This window comes from Pyrgilauda ruficollis, unplaced genomic scaffold, assembly GCF_017590135.1.
Source record: "Pyrgilauda ruficollis isolate IOZ18807 unplaced genomic scaffold, ASM1759013v1 scaffold38, whole genome shotgun sequence".
Taxonomy (NCBI): Eukaryota; Metazoa; Chordata; class Aves; order Passeriformes; family Passeridae; genus Pyrgilauda; species Pyrgilauda ruficollis.
In genome coordinates this window covers 6,905,663-6,930,409 of record NW_024525267.1, presented here as the reverse complement: position 1 = coordinate 6,930,409, position 24,747 = coordinate 6,905,663, and the positions used below count along the sequence as shown (strand labels likewise).

The 24,747-nt window shown below is 43.6% G+C and overlaps 1 protein-coding gene and 1 pseudogene across 1 annotated transcript; both read left to right on the top strand.

The window, feature by feature from the left end:
• The first annotated feature begins 8,622 nt into the window (after nt 1-8,622).
• LOC121358201 lies at nt 8,623-11,519 on the top strand (annotated as a pseudogene).
• A 1,659-nt stretch (nt 11,520-13,178) lies between these two features.
• On the top strand, nt 13,179-20,848 carry CDCA4 (cell division cycle associated 4). Its single transcript, XM_041476372.1, has 3 exons — nt 13,179-13,292; nt 16,474-16,554; nt 18,866-20,848. The coding sequence occupies exons 2-3, from the start codon at nt 16,516-16,518 to the stop codon at nt 19,619-19,621; spliced, it is 795 nt and encodes a 264-aa protein (XP_041332306.1). The 5' UTR covers nt 13,179-13,292; nt 16,474-16,515; the 3' UTR covers nt 19,622-20,848.
• The last annotated feature ends 3,899 nt before the right edge of the window (nt 20,849-24,747 follow it).

The following is a 24,747-nucleotide window of genomic DNA, read 5'->3' as shown; positions in this document are numbered from 1 at the left end:
AGGAATGAACTCAGACACTCCACGTGTGACAAGTTTCTTCTGCAGTTGGTCACCTTGTGACTGTACATGTACAGACATGTCAAATTTCTGCTGGGTAGTGAGTTATGAAATCTAACTCAGAACCAGGCTTTCAGAAATATCCACAACTTAATGGCTTCTCTTACTGAGCTTATTCTACAGCTTACACTGTGGGACTGGTCTTCGAGGAAACTTCCTCTGTACAGTGAAATGATGCCAAAGTTCCCTGACAGTTTGGAATGCCCATCTCATTTTCAAACGAGCACAAACTAACAGTAGCAAATAAGAGTGGGGGAACTGCATCAAAGAGATGCAATAATTTTTTTACCTCTCTGGCATGCAGGGAAGCATAGAGGTGCCAGCTGGGATCTCCCAGCATGTCTTCTGCAGCCGGGTCTAGAGGATGTGATACCAGCTCTCTCCATCTCTTCAGTGCCTGCTGGAAGTGGGTGGTTTGCATGGCACTCTCCCTCCTTCCCTGCAAAATGAACCTCTGCACAGGAGAGGGCGCTTCTGCTTGCAGCAGGGATGCAGCACGGCCTCAAAGTGACAAGAATGTGAAGCACAAAAAGAGAAATGTTATCCCAAACTGGACTAACACTAATACCCTGGTAATGGCTATTAGTAGCTGCCATCATGAGCTGTTGGTAAGAAAGGGTAGGGCTCTGAACTCATTATGTCTAATCTGTAATTCACATCACTGATAACTTCTAGGACTTTACTCTCTTACTCTATCCTGTAAGAAATGCTCAGAGGTAATGAAGCAAAAACCAGCCTTTCAGACAGAAACTCTGCTGAGGACATATGATAAGATATGGTAAAAATTTACAAAACATCACATGAATATTGTCTACAAGAGCAACCTCTCACTGCACCATGAAATGATCCATCCAGTTTGGTAGTCTCTGTCAGTGACAGGGCCTGTGCATTTCAGCCCATGATCACAGAGCATCCTTCTATGTTCAAAGGTCTGTCTTGAAATATTTTCTTCAGGGCGATGAAGAATGAAAGACAAGAGAGACACTGTGGGAAAAGGGTGCTGTATGATATACAAAGTCCTTAAAAACCTTGTAAACCTTAAGTCACAGATGTTCTGAACAAATATGCAAATATCCATGTTCAGAAAGCTACTTAGAAATGCAGCAGCCTGTATCACAGTTCCCCATCTGTAAAATGTGACATTTCTTCCCTTGAGCATTGTCTGGCTCCTCGGTTTAAAATACAAGTCCTTGCAGGAGATACTAGAAAGCACGAGCAGGTGTGTCTATGCATATTCAGAGCTTATTGCAATGGAGCAGAGAACAGCGTGGAGGCAAATAGGAGGTATTAAAGCACAAATTCTAATTAGTCAGCACTTTCAGGGTCAGATTCAAAGTATTTATTTGCTTCTATTTATGCTGGGGCATCAGAAAAAAAACCACGCAGACTTTCATTTTAATTTTGTGTCTCCTCCTGATAACTTGGGCCTTAGAGCCTTGGGGGTTTTGCTGGGATTTTCCTCACTGTGATATTCTGCTGTTTGGAGGTGTCTTGTTGTTTTCAGAAGACAAGAGTGATACTGATCCACAGAGTTGATTTCCAGACTGGAAACACTCAGGACCAAGCACTCACAAGGCTCATGCTACCTGCCTAGGTACAGGACTGAAGACACCAGTAGCACTACTGCAGTGCTGTACACAGGAGACCTCCAGCAACAATCTCTAAAATCCCTAGTTCTTGAAGATCTATCCATGTGGACTCTGCCTCTCAAGCTCTTCCCTTCCTGACACTACTTTGAAGAGTTTGGAAGCACTCTTAGCACCAGTTTTCTGGGATGAAGTCTCTGTCAGTGTGAGTCTGATACATTTGAGACAACAGCACTATTACTTATCAATTTGATACCTGGGGGCAGGCGAATGTTGCCTTTCTTAAATATAGTCAAGAAGATGTGGCTCACACTACCCACTACAGGTAGTTTTCATTCTAGTATGTTTGACATTTATAGGTGATGAGGCAGTGTGTTGATACAGGACATTTGATAAGGTATAAAAAAATCCTGTAATTTTCCATGTAGCTGCATGTATGGTTTCTAACTGTCTCTGATTCTTTTGTTCAAATCCTTCCTAAAATAAGGCTCTCAGTGGAATGCTGCAATGCTGCATAGCTGGCAGGTACAGCTTTATCCCAAAGGTGACAAATGCAGAAGTTTCACATTAAACTCGGGACTGGATGGAGTGATATGGAAAAGGGGAGGAAAAAAGTACATTAAACAGCAAGGGAACTCAAGGAGTATCACCAAATCTTGCTGTTGTGACTTGTGGGAATGGCCCACAAGATTCTAGACAGGCCAAGAACAAATCTGAAGTTTCAGCAGAAACAAGAAGAGGACAAATGAGGATCTTCCTCTGTACAGAGTGGAGTGAAGCAGATACAGACAGGCTGAAAAGTCAGAAAAGTTTGATGGGAAACTAAAGGTCAGAGGGCAACTTCAGTTTACACAAAATCAGAACTCAGAGGTGTGTGTGATTTTATAACTCGGCACGGGGCTTTCCCTAGAGAGGCTGAGTGGACACTTCTTGATTTCTTACAGGATGAGTCATTGCCTTTTCTGACCAGAAATATTCCCCTCTCATGAGAGTGGGGAAGCTGGAAATTATACTAAATGTTTCTCTTTTTGTCATCCAAGCATTCAGTTTCAGATACTAGAACAAGTTCCTAGTCAAATTCCAAGATAAGAAAATAACACTATACAAGAAATTCCAGAACGAAATTAAACCAAAGCCATGAAAATAGACATCCTCCTCCTCCCTTAAGGATGAGGAAAATTAAATGTGAATCTGAACTTTTTTTGCTGGATCATAGTTTCAGATCATGATTTTAACTCCCTAGAATTTGGAGAATTTGGGGAGTTTTTCACTTAGAAATGTAGTTTGGGTACAATCTTCCATTAGGTAGGGCAATATTAATGTATAACCCTGACTTGTCCATCCTTCGGTACCATATCGAGTTGAATAGCATGAAAAAAAGTTTTTATGAAAGCAACATATCATTGAAATATTCCACATATCAGTCAACTATGAGTTGTGACTCTGCTGCCTCTATTCTGAACCACGTAGAATTTTCACCTCAGAAATAACACCGAGAGGTTAATTCACCATTTTCTATATTTCCAGCTTTTGTTTAGGATAAATTTCTTTGTGTTTTCCAGTGTAATTCAAGCTCTGTCCGCTTTTAAGTCAGAATTTAATGTTTTTCCAGTAATTCAATGCAGTCACAAGAGGGCACCAGACTCTACCCTATTTCTCCTGCTAAGAGTGGTGGATTTCACAGTGGAAGAAAAAAACATTAGTACCTCTTATATCCCTGAATTTCACATCCCGTAAACATAATTAGTACGACTTTGTGCTGCTCCTAGGTAGAACAGTCTGTACAGAGGAGTGTGTGTGCTTATCCTCACCATACAAATAGCTGTTGAGCCAGACACAAGATCAGGCTATAATATTTATCCAAATATGGCAGAAACACAACCTTTTTCAAGGATGGCTACAAACAAGCTGAGAAACAAGAAGAAGAAAAAAAAAAAAAACATTAGAAACAGAGAAATCACGGGGAGAAAGAAACAATTCTCTCGCATTAAAATTTGAAAACAATGGAACTTGCCAGGATCTGTCCATGATTCCCTGGAGAGGATGTAAGTGGCAGGAGGCAGGCAGACCATCTAAGGCATTCAGCTGAGCCCCATGCAGTATCTAAACACCCAGCAAATTCTGAACAACTCTTTGATGAGCCCCACTTTGCCTCCCTGCCTCGGCAAACCTCTCTCCACATCATCCTGCACCACGGCTCACAGCAACTCCTGCGACTTTATCCAAGTCTGTTGGCATTTGGTGATACTTGTAAGTAACACAAATTAAAGATTTATTATTCCATTAATAGGAGACATATTGAAATGATTGCTGGGAAGCCACTGGCTACTGGCAGACCACCAGGAGACAGGAGTTAACATTCCTTTACTGCTACAAAAGTCAAGGCTGTCATTCCCATCGAGGTGCAGGACCAGAGCAGAGAACAAGACCAGCTCACAGGCTGTTATCTCTCTTCATAGTCATGCTTCTAACTTAAAGGGTTAACCCTTTAAACACAAGGCACACATGTGTTAGCAATTTTTCTCTTAAGAAAAAAACCTCACATTTTTAATATGCATTTTCATGCCTTAGTTTACCTACTTCTTATCCTCACTTTTTGATACTCTTATTAAACTGTAATTGTTTTGTTCCTACTATAATATATTTTTACAAACTATGGAATTCTGCTAAGCCATCAGCAAATCAACATCAGCAATAATTCGTGGCTACAGTACATTTTCCTTTTAACCTATTGATTCATCAGACCCTCAAATAAAATTTGGAAACAATCCAAACACTCCAATAAGCCATCACAGCTGTTTTCTACTCTTCAAGACTCATACAGGGTCATTTTAATTTGCAGATAAAGCATTCATTTCAATAACCAGCATATTTCTTCTTACTGATGCTTAATTTTATTCTTCTTGTTATTTATGATGGGTCTAAAGAAAATCACATTTATGCTTTGGAAAATGTAAAACAATTAATGCTGTCAACAACTTGTTACTGAAGTCTCAACCACCAGAATTATTATTATTATTATTATTATTATTATTATTATTATATGAAAATCAGTGTTCTTATTTTTCTACTTTTCCCCTGTAGATTTCATGGTCCAAATGCATACCAACTTTAAGGTAAGCTTAAAAATAAATAACTACACCACATATTCCTAAAAGTTTTGTTAGTTCTAACTGTGCTTTTGAATTATAACTCTCCGGTCTGCCATGACTGCAGAAATTAGTTTCCCACTGATATTGTAATTTTCAAGGACACGGCTTGTAGGAACAGCACGGTGCCTCCTGAAAGGCTGGTTTCAAGAGCAAAACACTGTAATATCAAAAGATGCAGAACAGCAAAGGTGCAAGCTCAAATCTGAACTAAAAGATTTGAAAGCCACACTCTAATGTATGTTCAAAAATATACGAAAAAAGGAATTATTCATTAACTTCTTCAGTCTGCAATCACTCCAGGCTATTTTGTTCTTATAGTATCTGCTGTTTCAAAGGAAGGTAGAGCTGATGGGGGAGAAAAGATCTTCACATGACCAGCACAAACACATTCATCAGAAACAGACTAGCTCCCGAGATGAAAATACTGTTCTTAGCTGGCTGAAAAGAAAGGAATACCTTGTGTACTGACAGGCTGCACATGGTTTTTCAGCCTGTGGGTGCTATTTAATAGTAGATGCTTAGTTGCTATAGCAACTGTCATAGCCTATGGTATTTATGCTTAGATACAGAACACATATTTTAAGCAGCACCAGATAACATGGCACTCAAGTATCCAAAATGCACGTTTAAAAAATCCCTATTAAGAAGTAGGTCTGTTCTTCTAGTTATTAAAATTCCTTTCTAAGGCAGCACTTTTGCAACAACAAAACAATCTTGTCCCTCACAAACATAAACCTGAACTATCACAATGAGCTACCTTAAAATAAAACCCCAAACAACATTCAGCACTTTAAAATCCATCTCTGCTGACTGCTGGTGCAACATTTGGAGACTTCTGCTGTTTGGTCCAGCGCATGGTGCTTTGTCACTAGAGGTTCCTATTGTTATTAACTTGGTATCATCTGGGCTTTGTTCCTCCCTGCCAATGTCCACTACCATACACTTTTCACCTGCCATGGAGAGCACCTTCTCTGAATTGGCTGGCAACTGTAGATCTTGCTCAAAACACTGCTTTTTACTTTTATTTTGTAAATAAACATCAACATCCTGGTTGAACAGATTAAACAAATACTGTAATGAGGGCATTATTTCTTTCAGTGCCTTTCCACTGTAAGAGGAAACTCATGGTCACTGATTTCAACAGTGAGGGCCTGTGAGGGGTCTTTAACTACAACCAAACCACTTCAGCCAGGCAGGCTAAGAGAGTGAGTGGACTACTGCAAACCTAACTGCTTCCCTGTGTCCTGTTAACACTCTATTTCCTGCAATCAAAACATATCAATACCCCTCCTTAGCAATTTATCATTGGTTCCATAAAGCTACTAGCTGCTTGGATAAAAACAGCAGGGCTGCTTTTAGTTCACAGAGTATCTCAGTCGGTACAAGTTCTTACAAAGAACTCATTTCTTGGCTCATGTCACTCCTAATCCCCATGGCCTCCTAGTAGATAGATCAGATACTCAGATACTCACAGCCATAAAACCCAAGGCCTGAGGCTGGTGGCCTGAGGCAGACAGATTTGTGCCTAGGAACAGAATGCTTTGCCATTGTTGTGCCGACAGCCACACGCCCCTCCCATCACCTGCCTACTGCCACTGTTCAGTTTTCCAACCCCCAGCTGAGCCAGCAGTGCCATATTCAGACATGTGTTAGCTGCTGCGTGGATTAGCTGGGGTGATGAGTGCTCTGACTGTGCTATTTTCATTTTGTAAGCCACTAACATTTGATGCCAGCATCATTATCATCCGACATCAAGCTACAGTTAGCCCGCAAATGTTCACTTGCTTACTACAAACCTTCTGGGTTGTTTTACAGGCACCAGTTGCCCACTGCTCTTTGTTTAATCCCTCCTGCAGGTAGGAGTATCATCCCAGCTCAGAGCAGTGAAGGAGAAGCCTACCCTCACGTAAGGCTGAGAACTTCCAGCCACGTTTGGTGATCCACACATTAACACACTGCAACGACCCAAAAATTTTCTCTCACATTCAGTGCACTGTGACTGCAGACTGAACGCAGTGAAGTTGGATCCTGTACCTGGCTTATGGGGCCCAGCTGAGCTGCTACTGCAGGCTTGTTTCTTGAGGAACAGGCACATTTAATTACTCCTTAGCTGGTTTTCCATCTGCCTCTGGATTTTTTAGGGGAGCTCTGCTGCAGGAATGTGCTTGTCTGCAGAAGCACTCAGAACTGATTCATAATGCTCCCTATCTCAGAAGTAATCAGAATTTGCCAGGTTGGGCTTAAAGGAAACTGTGTGTACTAGGAGTGGGCCTCCTGCCCTACTCTAGAGCGAAATTAAAAAGACAAACATATCTTAAATGCTTTAATCAAACAGTAATTATGAGATGAACAATACAGACTCAGAACAAGTCCACGTTGTCTTTAGCAGGCAGAGGCAAGCAAGCTCTGTCCCTGTTCTGAACCAGTGGGATCACAGCCAAAAATACTCTTCCAAACCACAGGCAGTTGTGCTGGTAATGCAGAGAGCTTGAGCTAACACACCTTGTCTCTCAAAAAGAGTCGCCAGCCAGAACACAGCACTGCACTGGCGACAGCTCACAGCTTCCAGTTCAGGGCTGAGTCATGTCTGGTTTTGTTGGGTTTGGGGGTTTTTTTGTCTTTTAAAAGGGTAGTGTCAGCCCTGCTTCTGGACACTGCGTTTTTGTTAATTTCTGCGGTTTTATAAACATTATCCAGCTCTAAACAGCCTTCCCGTCACAGCCAATGTGTGAAAGTCTGGCCAGCTCAGCAGGGGGCTGAGCAGCTTTGAGAAAGGAGCAGCAAAGCTCCCGAGGCATCAAGCACAGCCCAGCACAGGCTTGCTCCAGACGGGAAGGAAGGGGGCTGGGCGGGAGGGAGCAGTGGCTGCTTTCCAACGCCCATGGCACGCAGGTCACACCAGGCGGTACCAGCCACCGCCGCAGGAAGAGGCAGGCAGGGCTCCAGAGCAGGCAGGGCTCCCGGCAGGGCACGCAGGGCTCCAGAGCAGGCAGGGCTCAGGGCAGAGCACGCAGGGCTTCGAGCAGAGCACGCAGGGCTCAGGGCAGAGCAGGCAGGGCTCCGGGCAGAGCACGCAGGGCTCAGGGCAGAGCACGCAGGGCTCAGGGCAGAGCAGGCAGGGCTCCAGAGCAGGCAGGGCTCAGGGCAGAGCACGCAGGGCTCCAGAGCAGGCAGGGCTCCAGAGCAGGCAGGGCTCAGGGCGGAGCACGCAGGGCTCAGGGCGGAGCACGCAGGGCTCCAGAGAAGGCAGGGCTCCAGAGCAGGCAGGGCTCAGGGCAGAGCAGGCGGGCTGCGGAGAGCCGGAGCTGGCTGCCGGCTCAGCTCCCGCAGCCGCTGATGCTCAGCTCGGGGAGGCGGCACGGCTGGAGCACAGTCAGCTCTCAGGGATTGAAGCCAAGCCCATCCTTCCACCGAGCACGAGGCATCCGCTGCCCAGCCAGGGGAAGGGAGCTCAAGGCAGCAGCTCCGCTCCACCCGGCCCTCCTCTGAGCCTGGGGCTGCTGCTCAAATCACTGCCTCCATGTGCTCAGGATGGATCTACACCTCCGACTTGCTTGGAAAGATCAAGGCAATGCCTGCTCCTGTTACACCAGCCCTGGTGCCTCCTGTTTCAGACAAAGAGAGCATGCCATTCATATTTTATAGAGGCTGCCAGTGCTTTTAAATCCCTTCAGAACTTCCATTCACTCTGGAGATCTTGCTGCATGTCAGTGATGACCCGGCTTCCCAGGAGAGACCTGCTGAGCTGATTTGCACCATTTTCCCTGTCACCCATGTTATTCATTTCCTCAGCAGGCAGGCTGCTGTGCAGTGTCTTACTAGGCGCAATGCCTTCCAATCATCTAGAAGCGTTGGGTATATGCTCTTGTGAGAAATGGATTTGTAAAGAATTCTCAAAACCTGATAGAAAGTTCACACAAATTTATACATTTGTATGTAAACACTGAAATAAGGTGTATTGATTTAGGAAGGCTATAGAATAGAGATTATATTGTTGAGAGAGACTAAACTACAAACAAGTTGCAGCAAGTTTTAAAATATGGTCTTGTAAAAAATATTTTTAGAATTAGATATTTTAAAGAATTAGAACTGTGAAAGATGTATTGTAGTAGGATTAGGTGGGGAAAAAATATAAGTGATTGCTGTTAGAAGTAACAGTAGCTCTCCTGACGATCCTGGCCTGTGATTCCCTCACTTTTTTCCTTTTCTTTGTATGCAGTTACTTTCTTCATTTCCATTTCCCCTGTCAGGTAGTTTTGCAGACATATTTTTCCAGTCTCTAGTAAATACTTCAGGCTGCATTGTTTTGCAAAGATCTGTCCAGAGTTTTCCATTTTGACTATTCAAGTTTTGTTTCTCACACATGTGAGATGTGAGTTGCTTTCTGCTGAGAATAATCAAATGAGGAGACATCACTAGTTTATCAGATTTTTTACGAAGATGGAGAATCTTTCACTATTTTTCTTTCACTGGTTTAGTCAGAAACTTAGATGACGTAGTTCTTAAGCCATAAGACATCCTCCAGTTTCACTGGAGAAGTTATTGGGGAAAAAAAAAATTAAAAAATGTTATGATCCTCTCACTGTAGCTACACAGAAAAAAGAATAAGGAGAGGGGACTTAAGTACCTTACTCTATAGAGATGATGCTATCACTAGAAAGAGCAATGCAAATGAACTCTTCGAGCAGTGATCCTTCAGGGAACAGCCCCCACACTGCCTGGAAAGAGGCCTCCACGGAGGCTCAAAGGTTCTTGCAGGATTTGTTGTGGGAATACCTATTTGAATTCCTGCTGAGCAGAGGCTGCCGGGGGGCGTGGGAGGAGGGTCAGGCCCTGCTGCCACCAGCTGTGGGAGGCGGCAGAGCCTGGATCTGTCTGCTCCAGGAGTATGCTGAGTGTCTGGAGTGATGGCTCCTGGAGTGACTAAGGCATCATCGTGACAAACCAGGCACTGCATTAGGAAAGACTGTCCCCAACAGGAATGGACTTTTTCTAGATATTTTTCACACTGACCATCTTTTGTTTCACAAGCAATTTAGAGATTACCGGGATTACATCTTGGTTGACTGCATGTTGGGGAATTACACTGTTTACTTATAAAAATGTTAGAAATTAAATGTCTAGGGTTAAGTTTAATTGTAACTTGCTGAGAGTCTAGCATGAATGGGTCCTGCTAAAAACCTGGTGTCATGGAACTTTAAGTGAACTTTGTCAGCATGGAGAGCTAAGCAGGGGAGTAAACAGAGAAAGACTGGGTATCTTCAGATAAGAGTTGAGATCCTGAAGGGCCCCAGGATGCAAGATAAGAACAATTAATGGCCTGCCCACGTGGACATGGAGAAATTCCATGAGGTGTTAGAAGACTCCAGACCATAAACCATCATTGGGCACAGGAAGATCAGGTGCACAGACTGTGGGGATATAAAGGCCCAGGGATTTCTTTGTTTGGGATTCCTCTCCAGAGGCACCACCTCAAGCTGAAAGAAACCGACTCTCGCTCGGAACCTAAGGTCTAAACTCTTCATTAACATTGCAAAACTTTGGGGGTGACACAATTCACAACTGGGTACCTGGACAAAGTCTTTGCACCATGTGAACAGCAGGAAATCTGGCGTAAAATGTGTTTGAGGTTCTTGTTGGGAGTGGCTGATACGGAGTACTCAACTCTGAAAGCAGAAGCTCCTTGAAGCTTAAGGGACACCAGACACCAGTGTGGGAGCTGTGGGTTGTGTGTGATGAGTCAGGAGAGTTTTACCAAACAGCACAAGCTGTAGAGCACGTCACGCTCTTCTACCAGTGCATCTGCAGGACTGGGACAGGGAGAAGAAGGAGGATAACTTGGATTACTTTGTGTGATGTGTTGAGCCTTGACTGAGGCTGCATTCTAACATCTGAGAACATGGTGTGATTATGGACTTGTAGCTGATTGTGGTAAAGACCTAGAAATATAGTTTCACCGTAATCCACTGACAGCTGTAAATGCCAGTTACAAAGCAGACACAGTCATCATCTGTCCTGGTCACTGTGTTCTAGAGGGCCTGTTCTGCAGTGCTGATTCAGTTGAACTCAAAGGCTGTACCTTTTATGTTGTGGTAAAATAAACAAAAGAAAGGAGACCTCTTTCTTGACTGTACAGAATCCAATATAAGGACCTCCAGTTTGAAGTGAGTGTCACATGAAGTTGTGAAGGGGGTTTTAAATGTCCATCACAGGAAAACCACCCTGGAGAATTATGTGTTACAACATGAAACCAGAGGCATAACAGTGCAGACATCAGCCAAGCTATTAATGAAAAACTCAGATCTGTGTGATGCCAAGGGTGCTGGTGTGGAAATAGATCCAGGTAGTGCATGCACTCTGGTTGAGCAATGGTATGTACAGCTGCAAGGAGAGAATACTTAGAGACAACTTCTTAGATGAGTATTATGACATTCCCAAGGTAACCATGGTCAATAATGTGATCCATAATAATAAAGGATATAGTGTGGTCCTGGTCAGATCAATGATATCTCTGACATAAAGGATGTTTCAAGCTGCCAGAACAAAAGGGAAAACAGCCCACCCAGTCAGGGGATGGCCAACCTTTGCAGAGGCTTCAGGCATGAACAATTACCTGAATGCACAGCTTGAGGAGAGAGCTGACACTTCTGAGCAAACTGAAAGCAACTACGAAATTGCAAACGAACTTGGGGCTACTTCAACAAAGAAGAGCCAGATGAAGTGACAAGAGATGACAGAGTTTTGTCCCAAAAGCAGATCTCGTTTTGGTATGGAAATGTTATTTCCTCCTGCTTTACTGTATGACGCTACAGTTCTGCTGTTTCCCAGCCTTTCCTACACAACCTCAGCCGCAAACCTCGCCGATCCTCCAGCTGCCTATCCCACCCTTTCTCCAGTTCCTTCCCCTCCCCGTGCCGCCGCGCCCGGGGGCGGGAGGCAGCAGCTGCCGCCTCTGCGGCGCTCCGGCGGCCCCGGCCAGCCGCCCCTCCTTCCCCCGGGCTGCTCCGGAGCAGCCGGCACGTAGCTGCTCGGCCGGGAGAGCGACCGAGAGACGCTGGGGCGGCCTAAGTGGTTGCAGATGTGCAGCTGCATCGGGCTGGGGTCACCGCGGCAAGGTTTGGGGAGGGGGTTTGGCTCAGCAGGGCGGCGGCAGCTTTAGGACACAATCAGTTAGGTTGGAAAAGACTTCTGAGATCCAGTCCTGTCAAACAGGACCTTGTCAACTAGACCATGGCACTAACTGCCACGTCCAGTCTTCCTTCAGCACCTCCAGGGACGGTGACTCCACCACCTCCCTGGGCAGCCCATTCCAGTGCCTAATCACCTTTTCTGTGGGGAAATTCTTCCTAATGTTCAGCCTGAACTCCCTACAGCACAGCTTAAGGCTGTATTCTCCCTTGCCCTGTCACTCGTTTCACTGGGAGCAGAGCCCGACCCCCACCCGGCTGCACCCTCCTGTCAGAGTGATAAGGTCCCGCGAGTCTCCTCCAGGCTAAACACTCATAAGCTGCCTCAGCTGTTTCTCATAAAACTGGTGCTCCAGGCCCTTCAGCTCTGGTCACACTCCAGCCACCTTAAGTCTTCCCGAACTGAGGGGCCCAGAACTGGGCACAGCACTCAAGGTGTGCCCAGCACAGGGGGATGATCACTTCCCTGGTCCTGCTGGCCACACTAATCCTGACAGAGGCCAGAATGCCGCTGGCCTTCTCGCCCACCGGGGCACTCTCTGCCGACTCGTGCTCAGACAGCCGCTCCCTGCGGGAGTGAGACATCACCCCCGCCCCCAGCACTCGGGTTCCTGGCTCTGGCTGCGAGACCCGGGGCTGGGCGGCTGGGCCCGAACAGGAAATGCCACAGGCCTTGCTAATGGAGTGCTGAGGCCTCCTGTCACCCCGCGGGGCGCAGCTTCGGGGCTCCCCGGCCCTGAGGGAAGTGGCGCCTGACGGCGGGGAGGGCCCGGACCGGGGCGGCCAACGCTCCCTTTCCCCTCCCCCGCCAGGGCTCCCCGCGGGCTGCAGCGCGGCCAGGTCTGAACCTGTTCCCGCCGGAGATCGTGGCCGGGAGCCCAGACGCACCGCGGGGCCCTGGCTGCGATTTGAAATTGGGGCGGCCCCGCCTCGCCTCCGCCTCCGCCTTCCTCAGCCTCTCACGGCCGAGGGGCAGGGCCCGGCTGCCATGGCAACCCCACAGCCTTCGGGGGCGGAGCCCGAGGGCGGGACAGGGGCGCTTTGTAGCCAATCGCAGCGGCGAGTAGCTCCTGCAGCGCCTGGCGGCAGCCAATAACAACCGCCGCCGCTCCCTAGTGGGCGCGGTCTCAGGGGAAGGCCCGCCCCCGGCGGACGCGGGTCCCTTTGTGGGGTTTGACAATAAGATGGCGGGCGGGGGGAGGCGGGGCCGGTTGGCCCCGCCCGTCCCTCAGGCGCGGAGCGGGCGGTGAGGCGGGAGCCGAGCGGGAGTTCCTGCGCGGGCGTGCGCCGGCGACAGCAGTGGCAAGGCGGTGAGTACGGTGGGCTGGGTCGGGCTGGGCTGGGTCGGATCCGCGGGAAGCCGGTGCCGGCGGAACCCGTGGAAGGGACGGGATCGATTCAAAATGGCGGCGAGAGCGCGGGGCGATGAGTAACCGCCGGCAGCGCTGAGGGGGCCGGGGCGGCGGGTCAGGGGGCCCGTTCCGCACTTCTCCGCTCGGTCCCTTCCGCAGCCGCGCTCCTTCATCGTCCGCGCCTCTCCCGGGCACTCCGCTGCCCTCCCACTGCCGGGGAGCTCCCCCTCGCTCCCCGCCCCGGTCCCGCCTCTCCCCCCGACTCTGCGGGCTCCCCCTGCTCAGCGCTCCCGGCCCCCACCTGCGTTTCTACGAGCTCCTGCCCCATCTGCTCAGCCGGCCCTTCCCCAGGTGCTGGAACCCCTTCTCAAATCTCTCGAGTGCCGGAGAGGTGCCTGCCAGCCCCCTATGCCCCGGGGGTGGGCAGACCCCAGTGCTTTATAGGGGCCTTTGTTCCAGTCTGAATAGCGATGCTTCTGGCCTTACCATCCTCTGCTGTGTCTGCATGCCACCTTTTACCTCGGCACCACCATATGGGCACACGTGCGTGGCTAAAAAGGAGGAGTAGTCTCTTTCCGTCTTTTTCTCCACTGTTACACAGAGCTTTGGTTTCTTCCCACGGTTCTTAGAAAAGCCAGTGTTGGAGTGGAGAGGATTAGAGTGGTAGAGGGGAGATATGGCCCCTTCTTGCCTTGCCGTGCTAACCATCATCACTGTACTTACGGCTGTACAAAAAGCAGCACTGTGCTTCACTGAACCTCCAGCACTGGCCTAGGTACGTCTTGTCTGCTTTCTCCTAAAGATAAGCACTGCTGAAATTCCTTATCTTCTCTGTTACCCCAGCTAGAGGGAAGCAGCTTTTTTCCCTTAAGTACTTAACTATCTCTTTGGCAGCACATCACTATGAGTGTCCAAATTGAGTGTGAACCTGGAATGTCTTAAGTTGATGCTCTAATAAGAATTGAATCAAATTTCAAGCACCTTTTTTGTAAAGCAGACTGGGAATTTGTTGATCCTAAAAGCAAAACTTGTAATTAATTACATAATGCTGTGCTATTATTTATTTCAAAAAGCAAAATAATAAAACCCACAAAACTCCTTTTTCCTCAGTGCACTGTGCTGCAGCTAGCTGTTGTGTCCTTGACAACATTTTTTCTGCATAGCTGTTTCAAACAGCAGTTTAGTTGAATACACAAAGTTTGGGCTCATGACACTGGGGTAGCAGAGGAAGAAAGGAGATAATGTAGCTCGTCCAGATGCTGCCTCTTGGATAGCCAAAGATGCTGCTTGAAGTTATCAGGGGATTTTGAACACCTTAACTCTGAAGCAGCAGCAGTCTTGCTCTGATGCACCAAAAGGTTTTACACAATGGCTAATGCCTTATACTAGCAGAGGTCCATGCGACCTAGGGAAGAACCTGAAATCACATGCAGAAGGTTTTACACATTATTATATTGCACGGGAAAACTTCCCTTCTGTAGTATGTAAATAGATTACAGACTGGCCTGGCCTGGCAGCATCCCCTGTCATTTAGTTTGTGGATGTGATAATGGCTCTTTCACCAACAGCAATGGTCCCCTCCTGTGTTGTCCACTATTTTGGGAGGCAAACGGCCACAGCTTCTCCCTCTAAAATTGTCAGATGTACCAAATAGCCCCAGAAAATATTTCAATTTGTTTTTCTCACGACTGCACCGTCTTTACCTGTAGTTCTTCGCAGGGTGGTGGGGGGGATGTTTGGTGTTGAATGTTTTTTTTATGCCCTTGTCACCTACCCTCCAATAAAGTAGAAATTTTGGGATTCAAATAGTTACCAGACACAGACTCTCAAAGAGATCACTTTTCATTTATAGAATGTGTTCAAAGTGTACCTGGGGAGCAAAAACTTCTGAACTTTTATAGTGTCATAAAGTGTTTGCCAGAAATAAGAAATAGTTTATTGACTTGATATGATGTCTGACTGAAGTTGTAGTTCAGATGCCTTAAGACACTGTTTCTAAAGTTGCTGTGAGCTCAGTCCCTAAAAAAAAGAGACTATGAGTTGTTTGAAATACAGTTTCCATGACATAACATCATTTAGTTTGAATATCTGGGATCAAGTCAAAAGTTTTTGGCTTGAGAATGTTAAAGGTGTTTTTTTTTTTTTTTCCATTGTGGTATTTTAACGAGTATGCAACTTCTTGAGGAAAGACATGTTTTCTGCTCTCCCATCCCCAAGTCCTTTGTCATCCATCTTCTTCCTCCTCCATTTGAGAGCAAGCAGTCTTGAAAAATTGTTTATTACTACACAAAACAGAAAATAAGAACAGATGTCCATGTGCATCCTCTTTATTTGTTTCTTTTCCAGGTATGCACTTCAGTTGCAGACACAGAACTGTCTTGTACTGCACAGACATGTCTAGAAAAGTATCTGAATTGTTTCCATAGTTTATTATAAAAGTTTTTGTAGCCTGTTGGAACAGCTTTCTTTCTCATTTCAGTAGTTAAGGGAATTGTTGCATGTGATGGGAAGTTGTATTTGAGATATCAAATCTTATTATGCTTTTAATGGGTTTTAAAAACTCAGCCTTTATTGTTAAAGCAGTTTAATTACTGCCATTACTTTCGTTATTGTCATCTTGCTAAGTAAATCTTAGTCATAAAGTTTCTATGCTGGTAAAGGAAAATTCTCTCGTGTTTTGCGGTGTTACAGTTTTGTGTTTGTGCCACCTCATTTCCTCTAGATGCTACAGAGGTATACATGGGTTTGTACAACCAAGGTGAAAACAACCTAGTTTTGTAATAAAAGCAGGGAAGACTTGCTTTCATTACCTTTTGTTTGTGTACACTTCAGTGCTCATCTGGAAAATTGCTGTTTGCTCTTTAAGTGGCAAAGCTGTAGGCATAAGGGAAAGGCTGGTCCAAAGGTCAGGGCAGTAGCCTAGGACTTGGAATTAAACTGGCATTTTCCTCCTGCTGCAGATTTTGGGTGTAGTGTTGGCCAAATCACATTTGTTCTCTAATTGTGCATTGGGTTAATAGCACTATTCAGGTTTGTGGGAATGATGCTCACATCACACAGGATAGAGATACTGAAGGAGAACTGTCTTGTTCTGCATCTCCTGTCCCTGCCTGACATCCTGCTTCCCTGTGCTTGGCAGGTGGTGCTGTCACTTCTACTGCATGGACTCTTGCTCAGTAGCATGGGAGAAGAGGAAGGACTGCATCAAACACAATTCCTGGTACGTCACTTTTTGCTCCTTAAATGAATCCCTAACCTGGAACTCTGTGCAATCACGAGAACAGGATGGCAAAAAACGGGCTTTATGATGTAAGATACTAATTGAAAACAAGTTTTAGAAAAAAATCCAGTGACTGCTGTGAAAGGTTTGCCTTTAAGAACAGATAAATGTTTTTCCTCTGCTTCTAGGTTCCCAAGTGTGTGTGACGTATTGAGGTTTTCAAGTTTTCTCCTGTGTTCTGTTCTGTTGGTGTGCCTTAGAAGGCATATAAATGCCAAATTATAGATGTATGAAAACCAGGTTAACATTCAATTGAAGTTTTCATTACTCTTCACAAGAATGTAAGTTGAAATAAAAGAAGCTTCAAACTCTGCATAGTGTTTAATGTTTGATGATGTAATCATACATGATTTGTACACAGTCCCAAAAGATGTTTCTAGAGGTTGTTTCACATGGGGGGGGAAGGGTATGTTCAGAAATTACTTTACATAGAAGTGTAGGAAAAATTAAATAGGATATCCTCTGATAGGAAGTTTGCAGAAAAGTCTGAAAATCTAAAAGGAACTATCGAGCAACAACAATATCAACTCTTTAATAGGAGTAATGGAAATGTTAGGTTTCAGGATAAAATTTTAGAAGAAACATCCAAAGTATTTAATGTATAGCTAATCCACGGGTAGCTTTTAAGAAGTTAGGAAAAATGACAACAAGACCAAGTTTATTCTACATTATACTCTCTGCACATTATGATTTCTAAAGAGTTTTGTACCTTCAGCAGAACAAAATCTTTTAAGAGTTGGCAATCCCAGTGAAGGTTATTTCATGGATATATACAGCAATGTTACAAGTGTTGTACAGAGTCAGCCCAAGTGTTTATCTAGCTACTGTGCTATCCCCAGGTTTTCACAGCAGATAAGCATGTAATGTATTTTGAAAGGAACAGTGTTGTTGCCCTTTGGAGGATTTTTAGTGTCTCTGAAAAAGCTGAGAGAGAATTTCTTGAAAATACGTGGAATGTACCATAGCAACCAGAAAATCAAGGCAGAGTTTAGGACTTATCAAGGAAAATGGGTGGTTATGTAGAAAGACACTGCAATAGTATTTTGGTTTTATCAGCTTGTAGTTGAAAAGCTGTTTTGTTTGGGTCACTATCTTGAAAAAAGCTGCCAAATAGTAGGCAAACAGGAATTCTAAGGACAGAAGACTAAGAAAGAAAATAAGGAAGAAGCATAAATGTAAAGGTCAGGCATCAGCTTTCATTTGCAGCCCAATTTTTGTAAGAGTTAAAGGGATATACTCTGCATTTTTAAAAAAAAGTTACTTGGTATTCTAAGGGACCAGCTTCAATATTTGCTTGGGGCACTGTTGTCAGAATTAGTGCAGTTCAGAAGAAGAGCTGAGGCTGGTTCTTGAGAGGTACCCCATGTAGAATTCAGCAAGTGATTCTAGGTGTGCATACTGAAAAGCCTGCATGCACCCTGTGTATTTTTAGCTGGTGAACCTAAGCTATGAATACGGGAATTTTCCTGTCTTACAGTCTACTGGGAAGGGAGTACAGAAGCCCATACAGAGGATGATAATGACTGTCCTTACTGGACTTACCCAGTTCTTACTGGAATTACTCAGTTCACTTACTCACCTAAGGAAGGGAACTGGAAGGACTGCTTTGGGCACCTCTGCTGAATGTCTCAAGTTACATGGAACAGATCTAGATATTACTCTCTTTGTAGCTACATAAGCTAATATTTTCACATGTGCTGCCCATGGGTTGTTTTTTTTTTCCATGTTACTCTGTTAGGCATATTAATGTTCTGGAGGGGTCAAATCTTTTAAAGATGGTGTGCCAGGTTGTATTTTTATTTCCAAAATCAGAGGTTAAGCATGCCAGTAGAAACGGGAGGAGCGAGGAGAAGCTGCCTCTGCAGTAGGGGAAATACAGCCGGTGAGATGTTTGCTTCTGTGCAAGGCAGCAGCTCCTGACTTCCATCAAGCGTGGAGCTTCATGGGAGCCAGGAGCTGGGAGCCCCTGCCTCCCTCCGATGCCATGCCTTGTGGTCCTGCTCACCCCTGGTTCCCGAATGTTGCCTTTGGGACCTGGTCCACATGTTCCTGACCCCTCTTGTACCACACTGGCCATTCTAGACATGGTATGACAATTCTGATGTTTCTATCTTTAAAGAATTTGCTTTTTAGTAAAAGATTAAAGTTCACTGTTCTCTTTTTTAGTACCTTTTTGTCCTCCTCCCTCTTGAACTGTTCATGTTGTACATGATTTTTTTTGTTTGTTTGTTTGGTTGGTTTTTTTTAACAGGACACAATGTTTGTGCGAGGATTAAAGAGAAAATGTTTTGATGGTGAAGAAGATATTGAAGGGACTCTGGCTGGTATTAAGGCTATTCCTTCCTATAATCTCCAGCGGCAGTCACTCCTAGATATGTCCTTGGTTAAACTTCAGCTGTGTCACATGCTGGTGGAACCCAACCTTTGTCGCTCGGTACTTATAGCCAACACGGTACGGCAGATCCAAGAGGAAATGACTCAAGATGGGACTTGGCAGATGATAAATACACAGAGCACAGGGCAGGCATCCCTGGATCGTCTTGTTTCAACAGATATCCTCTGTCGTTCATCTAGGGATCAAGCTGAGGGAAAGCATGGTCCAGCTTATGGTACTTTCAATAAAGACTTTGAGAGTGACCAGGCACAAGATAGTTCAGAAACTATGTCAACAGCCTCTGCAGTGCAAGCATCTAGAAACCTGCAGAGCAATGTGTGGGAAATGGAGAGTCCACAAGAAAATAAAGGAAACTTTCAAAAATCTTTAGATCAAATATTTGAGACGCTGGAGAATAAAAGTCCTAATACTGTTGAAGATCTGTTTTCAGAAGTTGACAATTCTTATTATGACCTTGATACTATGTTAACTGGCATGATGAGCAACACAAAAATGGGACACTGTGATAGTCTTGAAACGTTTTCTTCTCCAACAAATACAGCTTCTAACTCTAATTGTAAATCTGATCTTAATGACCTTGATCATATTGTGGAAATCCTTGTTGAATCCTGAACCTCCTTGTGTGGAGGTAAAGATCTGTTAATGGGAAGAAAAGACTTGAGAAAGCAATTTCCACAGTTTGTTCTATCAAATCTGCACGAGTATTTTACAAATATCTATATATTATATAGATACATATATTAAGAAGCACTTCATATTGCAAAATAGTGTTAACTCTTAAAAGTTAACCGGCAAGTTGTAGTGTAATAATCTGATTTATTGTCCACTGAACTGTAAGTACATATGGTAAATGCTTCTACACTGGGGGTCCAAGGCTCTTGAAATTGGGCTCCTTTTACCAATTTGTTCTAGCCTTTGATGGAGGATATCCTCAGGGAGAGGGATTCTCTTGTCTTCATCCACTTCTCTCATAGAAATGGTAATAAACAGAGAGAGAAGTTGGATAACTGGTTTCCTATTACCCTCCAGTTTCCACTTGCTTACACCACAAAACTCCTACCATACCTGCTGCTTCTGTTTTAAGTCGCTACATGGCTCTTAAAGAGCAGTATGCAATAGTTCTTGTTATCCTTGCTAGCTTCTTCTGGGTTTTGCTACAATTTTTACTTCAAAAATAGTTTTAAAGTGTTTATTGGTGTTTAGATTTTTCCAGGTATTTTCCTAAAATATATTTTTTACTACAGATGTTATGTCAGCTGCTAACTTAGTAACTTTTGATCATATCTGCAGTTGATGTATTTTTTGCAAGATTTTCAAAAAGGGATGTTTTTTTACCATGAGCTACCTGATGTAGTTCAGTAAAGTGTATGTAAATGTAAATATACAATTTTATACTTTGCATTAAAATGTAAGAGCTGTTTTCATGATTCTGTTTTATAGAGTAGTACTTTACTAAATTGAGAATTGTACATTTATGCTTTTCATACCCCACATATTTGAGTATCATTATAGGAAGATCTTTGATCTAGCTAGACACAATTACATTTAATTCATTTCAGACCATACTTTTTTGTTAACTACAAACCTAAATGATGCAGGTTTTTATTTATGTGTATTTATATGTAAATGTCATCAAGTGAATTGTTTATCATTGACGTCTACCATCAAATATTTGTTTATATGGGATAACTATCTTGCACTAATTACTACAAAAAGTGTTATTAGCGGCCTTTAAGTCTCACTGGTTGGTTTGTCATGATGTCTTGTCATAATTAATATGCTCCACTCTTACCAAGGGTTTCCTCTTGGCTTTTTTTAATAACAAAAAATGTAATACAACATGGGATGGTGGTCTTTTCTTCCAGCACATTCGGTTTAGAGTGTATATAACTAGTCTTCTTCCTAGGAGGGAAAGGGATAATTTGAGTATAGCCTATGATTTTATTACATAATAACAAATGTTTCCCATCAGAAGCTGCTGCTGGGGAAAAGCCCCAAACTAGCAGGGTGTAGGGAAGGGGGAAAATATGGGTTGGTTTCCAAAATGTGTTGGCCATGGCTGTGCCAGGGGAAGACATCTGTCAGTAACGTGGTTGTTTTCTGTAGATCTGAGCCAAGCCAGTTGCTGGAGAAGAGAACCTTGCTGTGTGTGACAGGCTCTGCCTTCCCATGAGTGACCTTACCTACAATGCACATTCTCAAGCCTGCAAAGGGGATTCGAGGTGGGGGTGCCAAAGGGGTGTTAAGAGCATTTGAGTATCACTTCAAGAGTAAGAAGACCACTGAGCTTATGTGCTCTAGAATCATCTGCTTTGAAGAAAGCTATCATTTAGCTAAATTTTGCAAACTCAAACAGTTGAATGTGTACCGGCTCCATCTTCTGAAACCATGCACTTTGTGTGAGTCTTCAGCGAACTAGAAGATGATTCCTTATATTAAATTTGGCATAAGATAACTTGTAGTTGCTGCAGTTAAACTTTGATTAATAACTTCATGCTAAAGGATGAAATAGCATATAGGCACTTGCAAGTTCAGTCTGTAGGATACAGCCCATGCTACGTGTCTTAATTGAGAGATCACTCATAGGTATTGCAGCAATAAATGCTGATTCAGGAGGATCCAAATATAGATAAAAACTGTTGTATCTCTCAGTGAAATAAACAGTATCAGAAATTCTTTCAAAAATTATAAATCTGCAGGTAATTTTTCTTGATGCTTTTTTGTGTGTGAACCACAGAACTGGAAAGCAGATGCCTTAGGGTAAAACACAGGGCCAGGCAGTTTCAGTTTTATAAAGGGAACATCAGCATTGATTGAAATAACTAAGTATCTTCTGTTCCTCTGGCAAACTTTTCCAAAACTGCTCTGAACTGTGTTGAAAACTCACAGGTTTGAGCAATTTTGAATGTTCTGCTCTGCCCCCACACCCTCCATTTTCATTAAAAGAGCAATTTCATGTTAAGATATTTTAAAAATGCTCTTCCCCACCTCTTTAGTGTGCATCAGTCTACATGTTACAGATAGGAATCAGTATTACTTGTTCATAACTGTTAAACTGTGTATGTCAAATGTACATGTGTGTATTTGTAACTCTGTACTTTATTACTGTATAAAGCATCTAGCTGGGTGCATTCCTTTACTTAGGAATCTGTGCCTACTTAAAACAATTCATAGAGTCTACTTGGCTTAACAGGAAAGCTGTTAGGTAAGTAGGCATTTGTGGAGTTAAGCACTTAAACAGAAATATATATCCTGTTTTATTACATTCTTAAAACTTATGCCAAATCTTATGTGCTCTTACAAGCCTGATATCTTGGCTCAGCAGGTATAAGAATTGGTACTGCTGCAACTTGCACAGTCACCATGCAGAACTGTTGGGTGCCTACAACTGGTCTAACTTTGCAGAGACCAGCCTGTAAAATCAGCTTGTCTCCCTATTGCTTGAATAACGTGTCTCAGTCTAACTCAGCTTCTCGTGCTTCTACTACAAATGGTGAGATGATACTTGCTGCTGGGGATTTTATTAATTTCTACATATAAATGGGAAATTAAAGAAAACATAGCTTCTTAAATTAGGAAAGGCTTCTGACAGATTTTGCTGCCACTCCTGGCAGCCGTTTTCTCTTGTGCTCCTGGGGAAGAGTTGTGGAGCTTGCACAGCATCAATGCCGTGTGTCAGACAAGGCTGTTGTCTGCTGATGGCACTGGGCTGTAGACTTGCAGCACAGCAAGCACTGTCAGGCACATAGCTAACATCCAATCTGCTTCCTTTGCAGGTAGCACTGAGTATCTGTCCCCTTCTGTGCCGGTGGTTTTATTTCTCCTTTTCTCTTGCCAGAAAATCAGAGCTCAGGCATTCTGCAAAGGCAAGAAGTGCAAGGATCCAGGCTGCTGTAACAATGGCTTGTCTGCTTATTGCTTCTCTGTGTGGTGTTTGTTAGTTTTTTTTAACCCCCTCTCTCTGCCGCAGCTCTGGGAGCTTGCCTAGCAAAAAACATCACCTGTCTCTACAACCAGAGCTATATTTGCCTAAAGGACAAATTTGGTCCGTGAAGAGAGAATCAGGTCTTTGAATAAAAAAAGCACCTTTCCTGACCAGACTGCCTTGGAGGCACAGCAGTGAAGGGTTTCAGCCTGGAGCAGGTTAGGGATTCTCACACGAGCTGAGCCTTCAGACTAACCAGGAATTACCTGTTCTCAAAGCTGTCCTTAGACTTTTTTGAAGTCTTGGGTATGTCTGGGCTGCTTTAGTGAGCATTTTAAAAGGCATTATTGTAAATTGACTGAGCGTATAGTTTAGTATTGTAACTATCAGACCATTATGGATTTTTTTGTGTCTCAGAATGTTGATTTGTGTGACTGCTTTACAGTCGTGCAACTTATTCCATATTCCCTTACAAGTAAATGAACTGTCAAAAGCTAGAATGAAAAAAACCCCAACACATTTGCTTTCTGACATCTACGATAAGACAAATAAAAATGCTTTCAAAAATTACTTCTGTTCAAAGTGAAAATATACTTGTGTCTCAGGCCTAGGATGTAGTCCCATATGCAAAAAACCCCATGACTGATGATGACAAATTTTGTTTGCTCATCAGTTCTTAAATGAGTGTTATTTCATGCTCTGACTAATACTAAGAGTACAAAGTCACCAAGTTTCAAAGAAATGAAATAAACATTCTCGGGAACATGTATTTTTGTCAATCTGGCTTACTAAATACAAGGTTTTGCAAGGATTGTCTGAACTTTTTTTGGTGTCTCTTGAAAAATTGACAGTTAAGTTTTCCTACTTTTTTCCAAGGAATTTTCATGGAGAGGTGAAATCCCATCAAATAATTTGTCAGGAAAGAGACTTATTTTAGATGTTTGTAGTGCTTTAAAAAAAAAAAAAAAAAAGCTAGTGAAAAATACAGAAATTTCATTATTTGACATGATTTTCATAAGTTTGTATGGGAACTCTTTCTTAAAAAAACCCAGTAATTATTCATTTGCTTAGCCAACATTCCCCCAAAATGAGTGGTTTATGACCTGAAGAATTATTGTGGCAAATGTTCATGCATGACAAACATGTCAACAGGAAAACCTAATGCCAGCGGCTGCTATGCATTGCTAGGGAAACATTTGAGTAATTTCAACTGTCTTCTTTTTAGGGAAGAGTAATTGAAGGTACAGGTGATTACATGACTGCTTTCAAAACCAGAATTAAACAGAAATTGTATCCCCATATATGCTGTATTTGGAAGCTCCACGGAGCTTCCCATGGAGTGGGAAGTGCAAGGATGTACTGCAATAGTAAAATGCTGCAGCAAAGGAAATAGTATGTACTATTTTTCATGTTCTATTTACAGACAAGATTTGGAGAGGAAATCAAGAAAAAGTAATGCACCTTCAGCCTGGAATTGTGCAAGCTTACAAAACAGGACTTACAAAGGGAAGAGTGGGTATGTTGATAAAAAACTCAAAAACCAAAAGAGTTTAATATGTAAAAGAAAAAAAGCCAGTGCTTGTACCAAATTCAGTTTTCTGTGTTTGAAATCATTACTGAGAGGAAGGCTAGATATGGAAAGCACCGGGTGTTTGGATTATTTTGTGTCCAGTGAACTGACTGAAGTTTAAGACAAAACTGTTGAATGGTTAATTGTTTAAATTGAAGCTTGGTACTGTCATTTGCTTTTTTGCCTCTGCTTCATTTGAAAGGTATAGGGGGAAAGTGCTTTTTCTTGTAAATAGTGATTCTC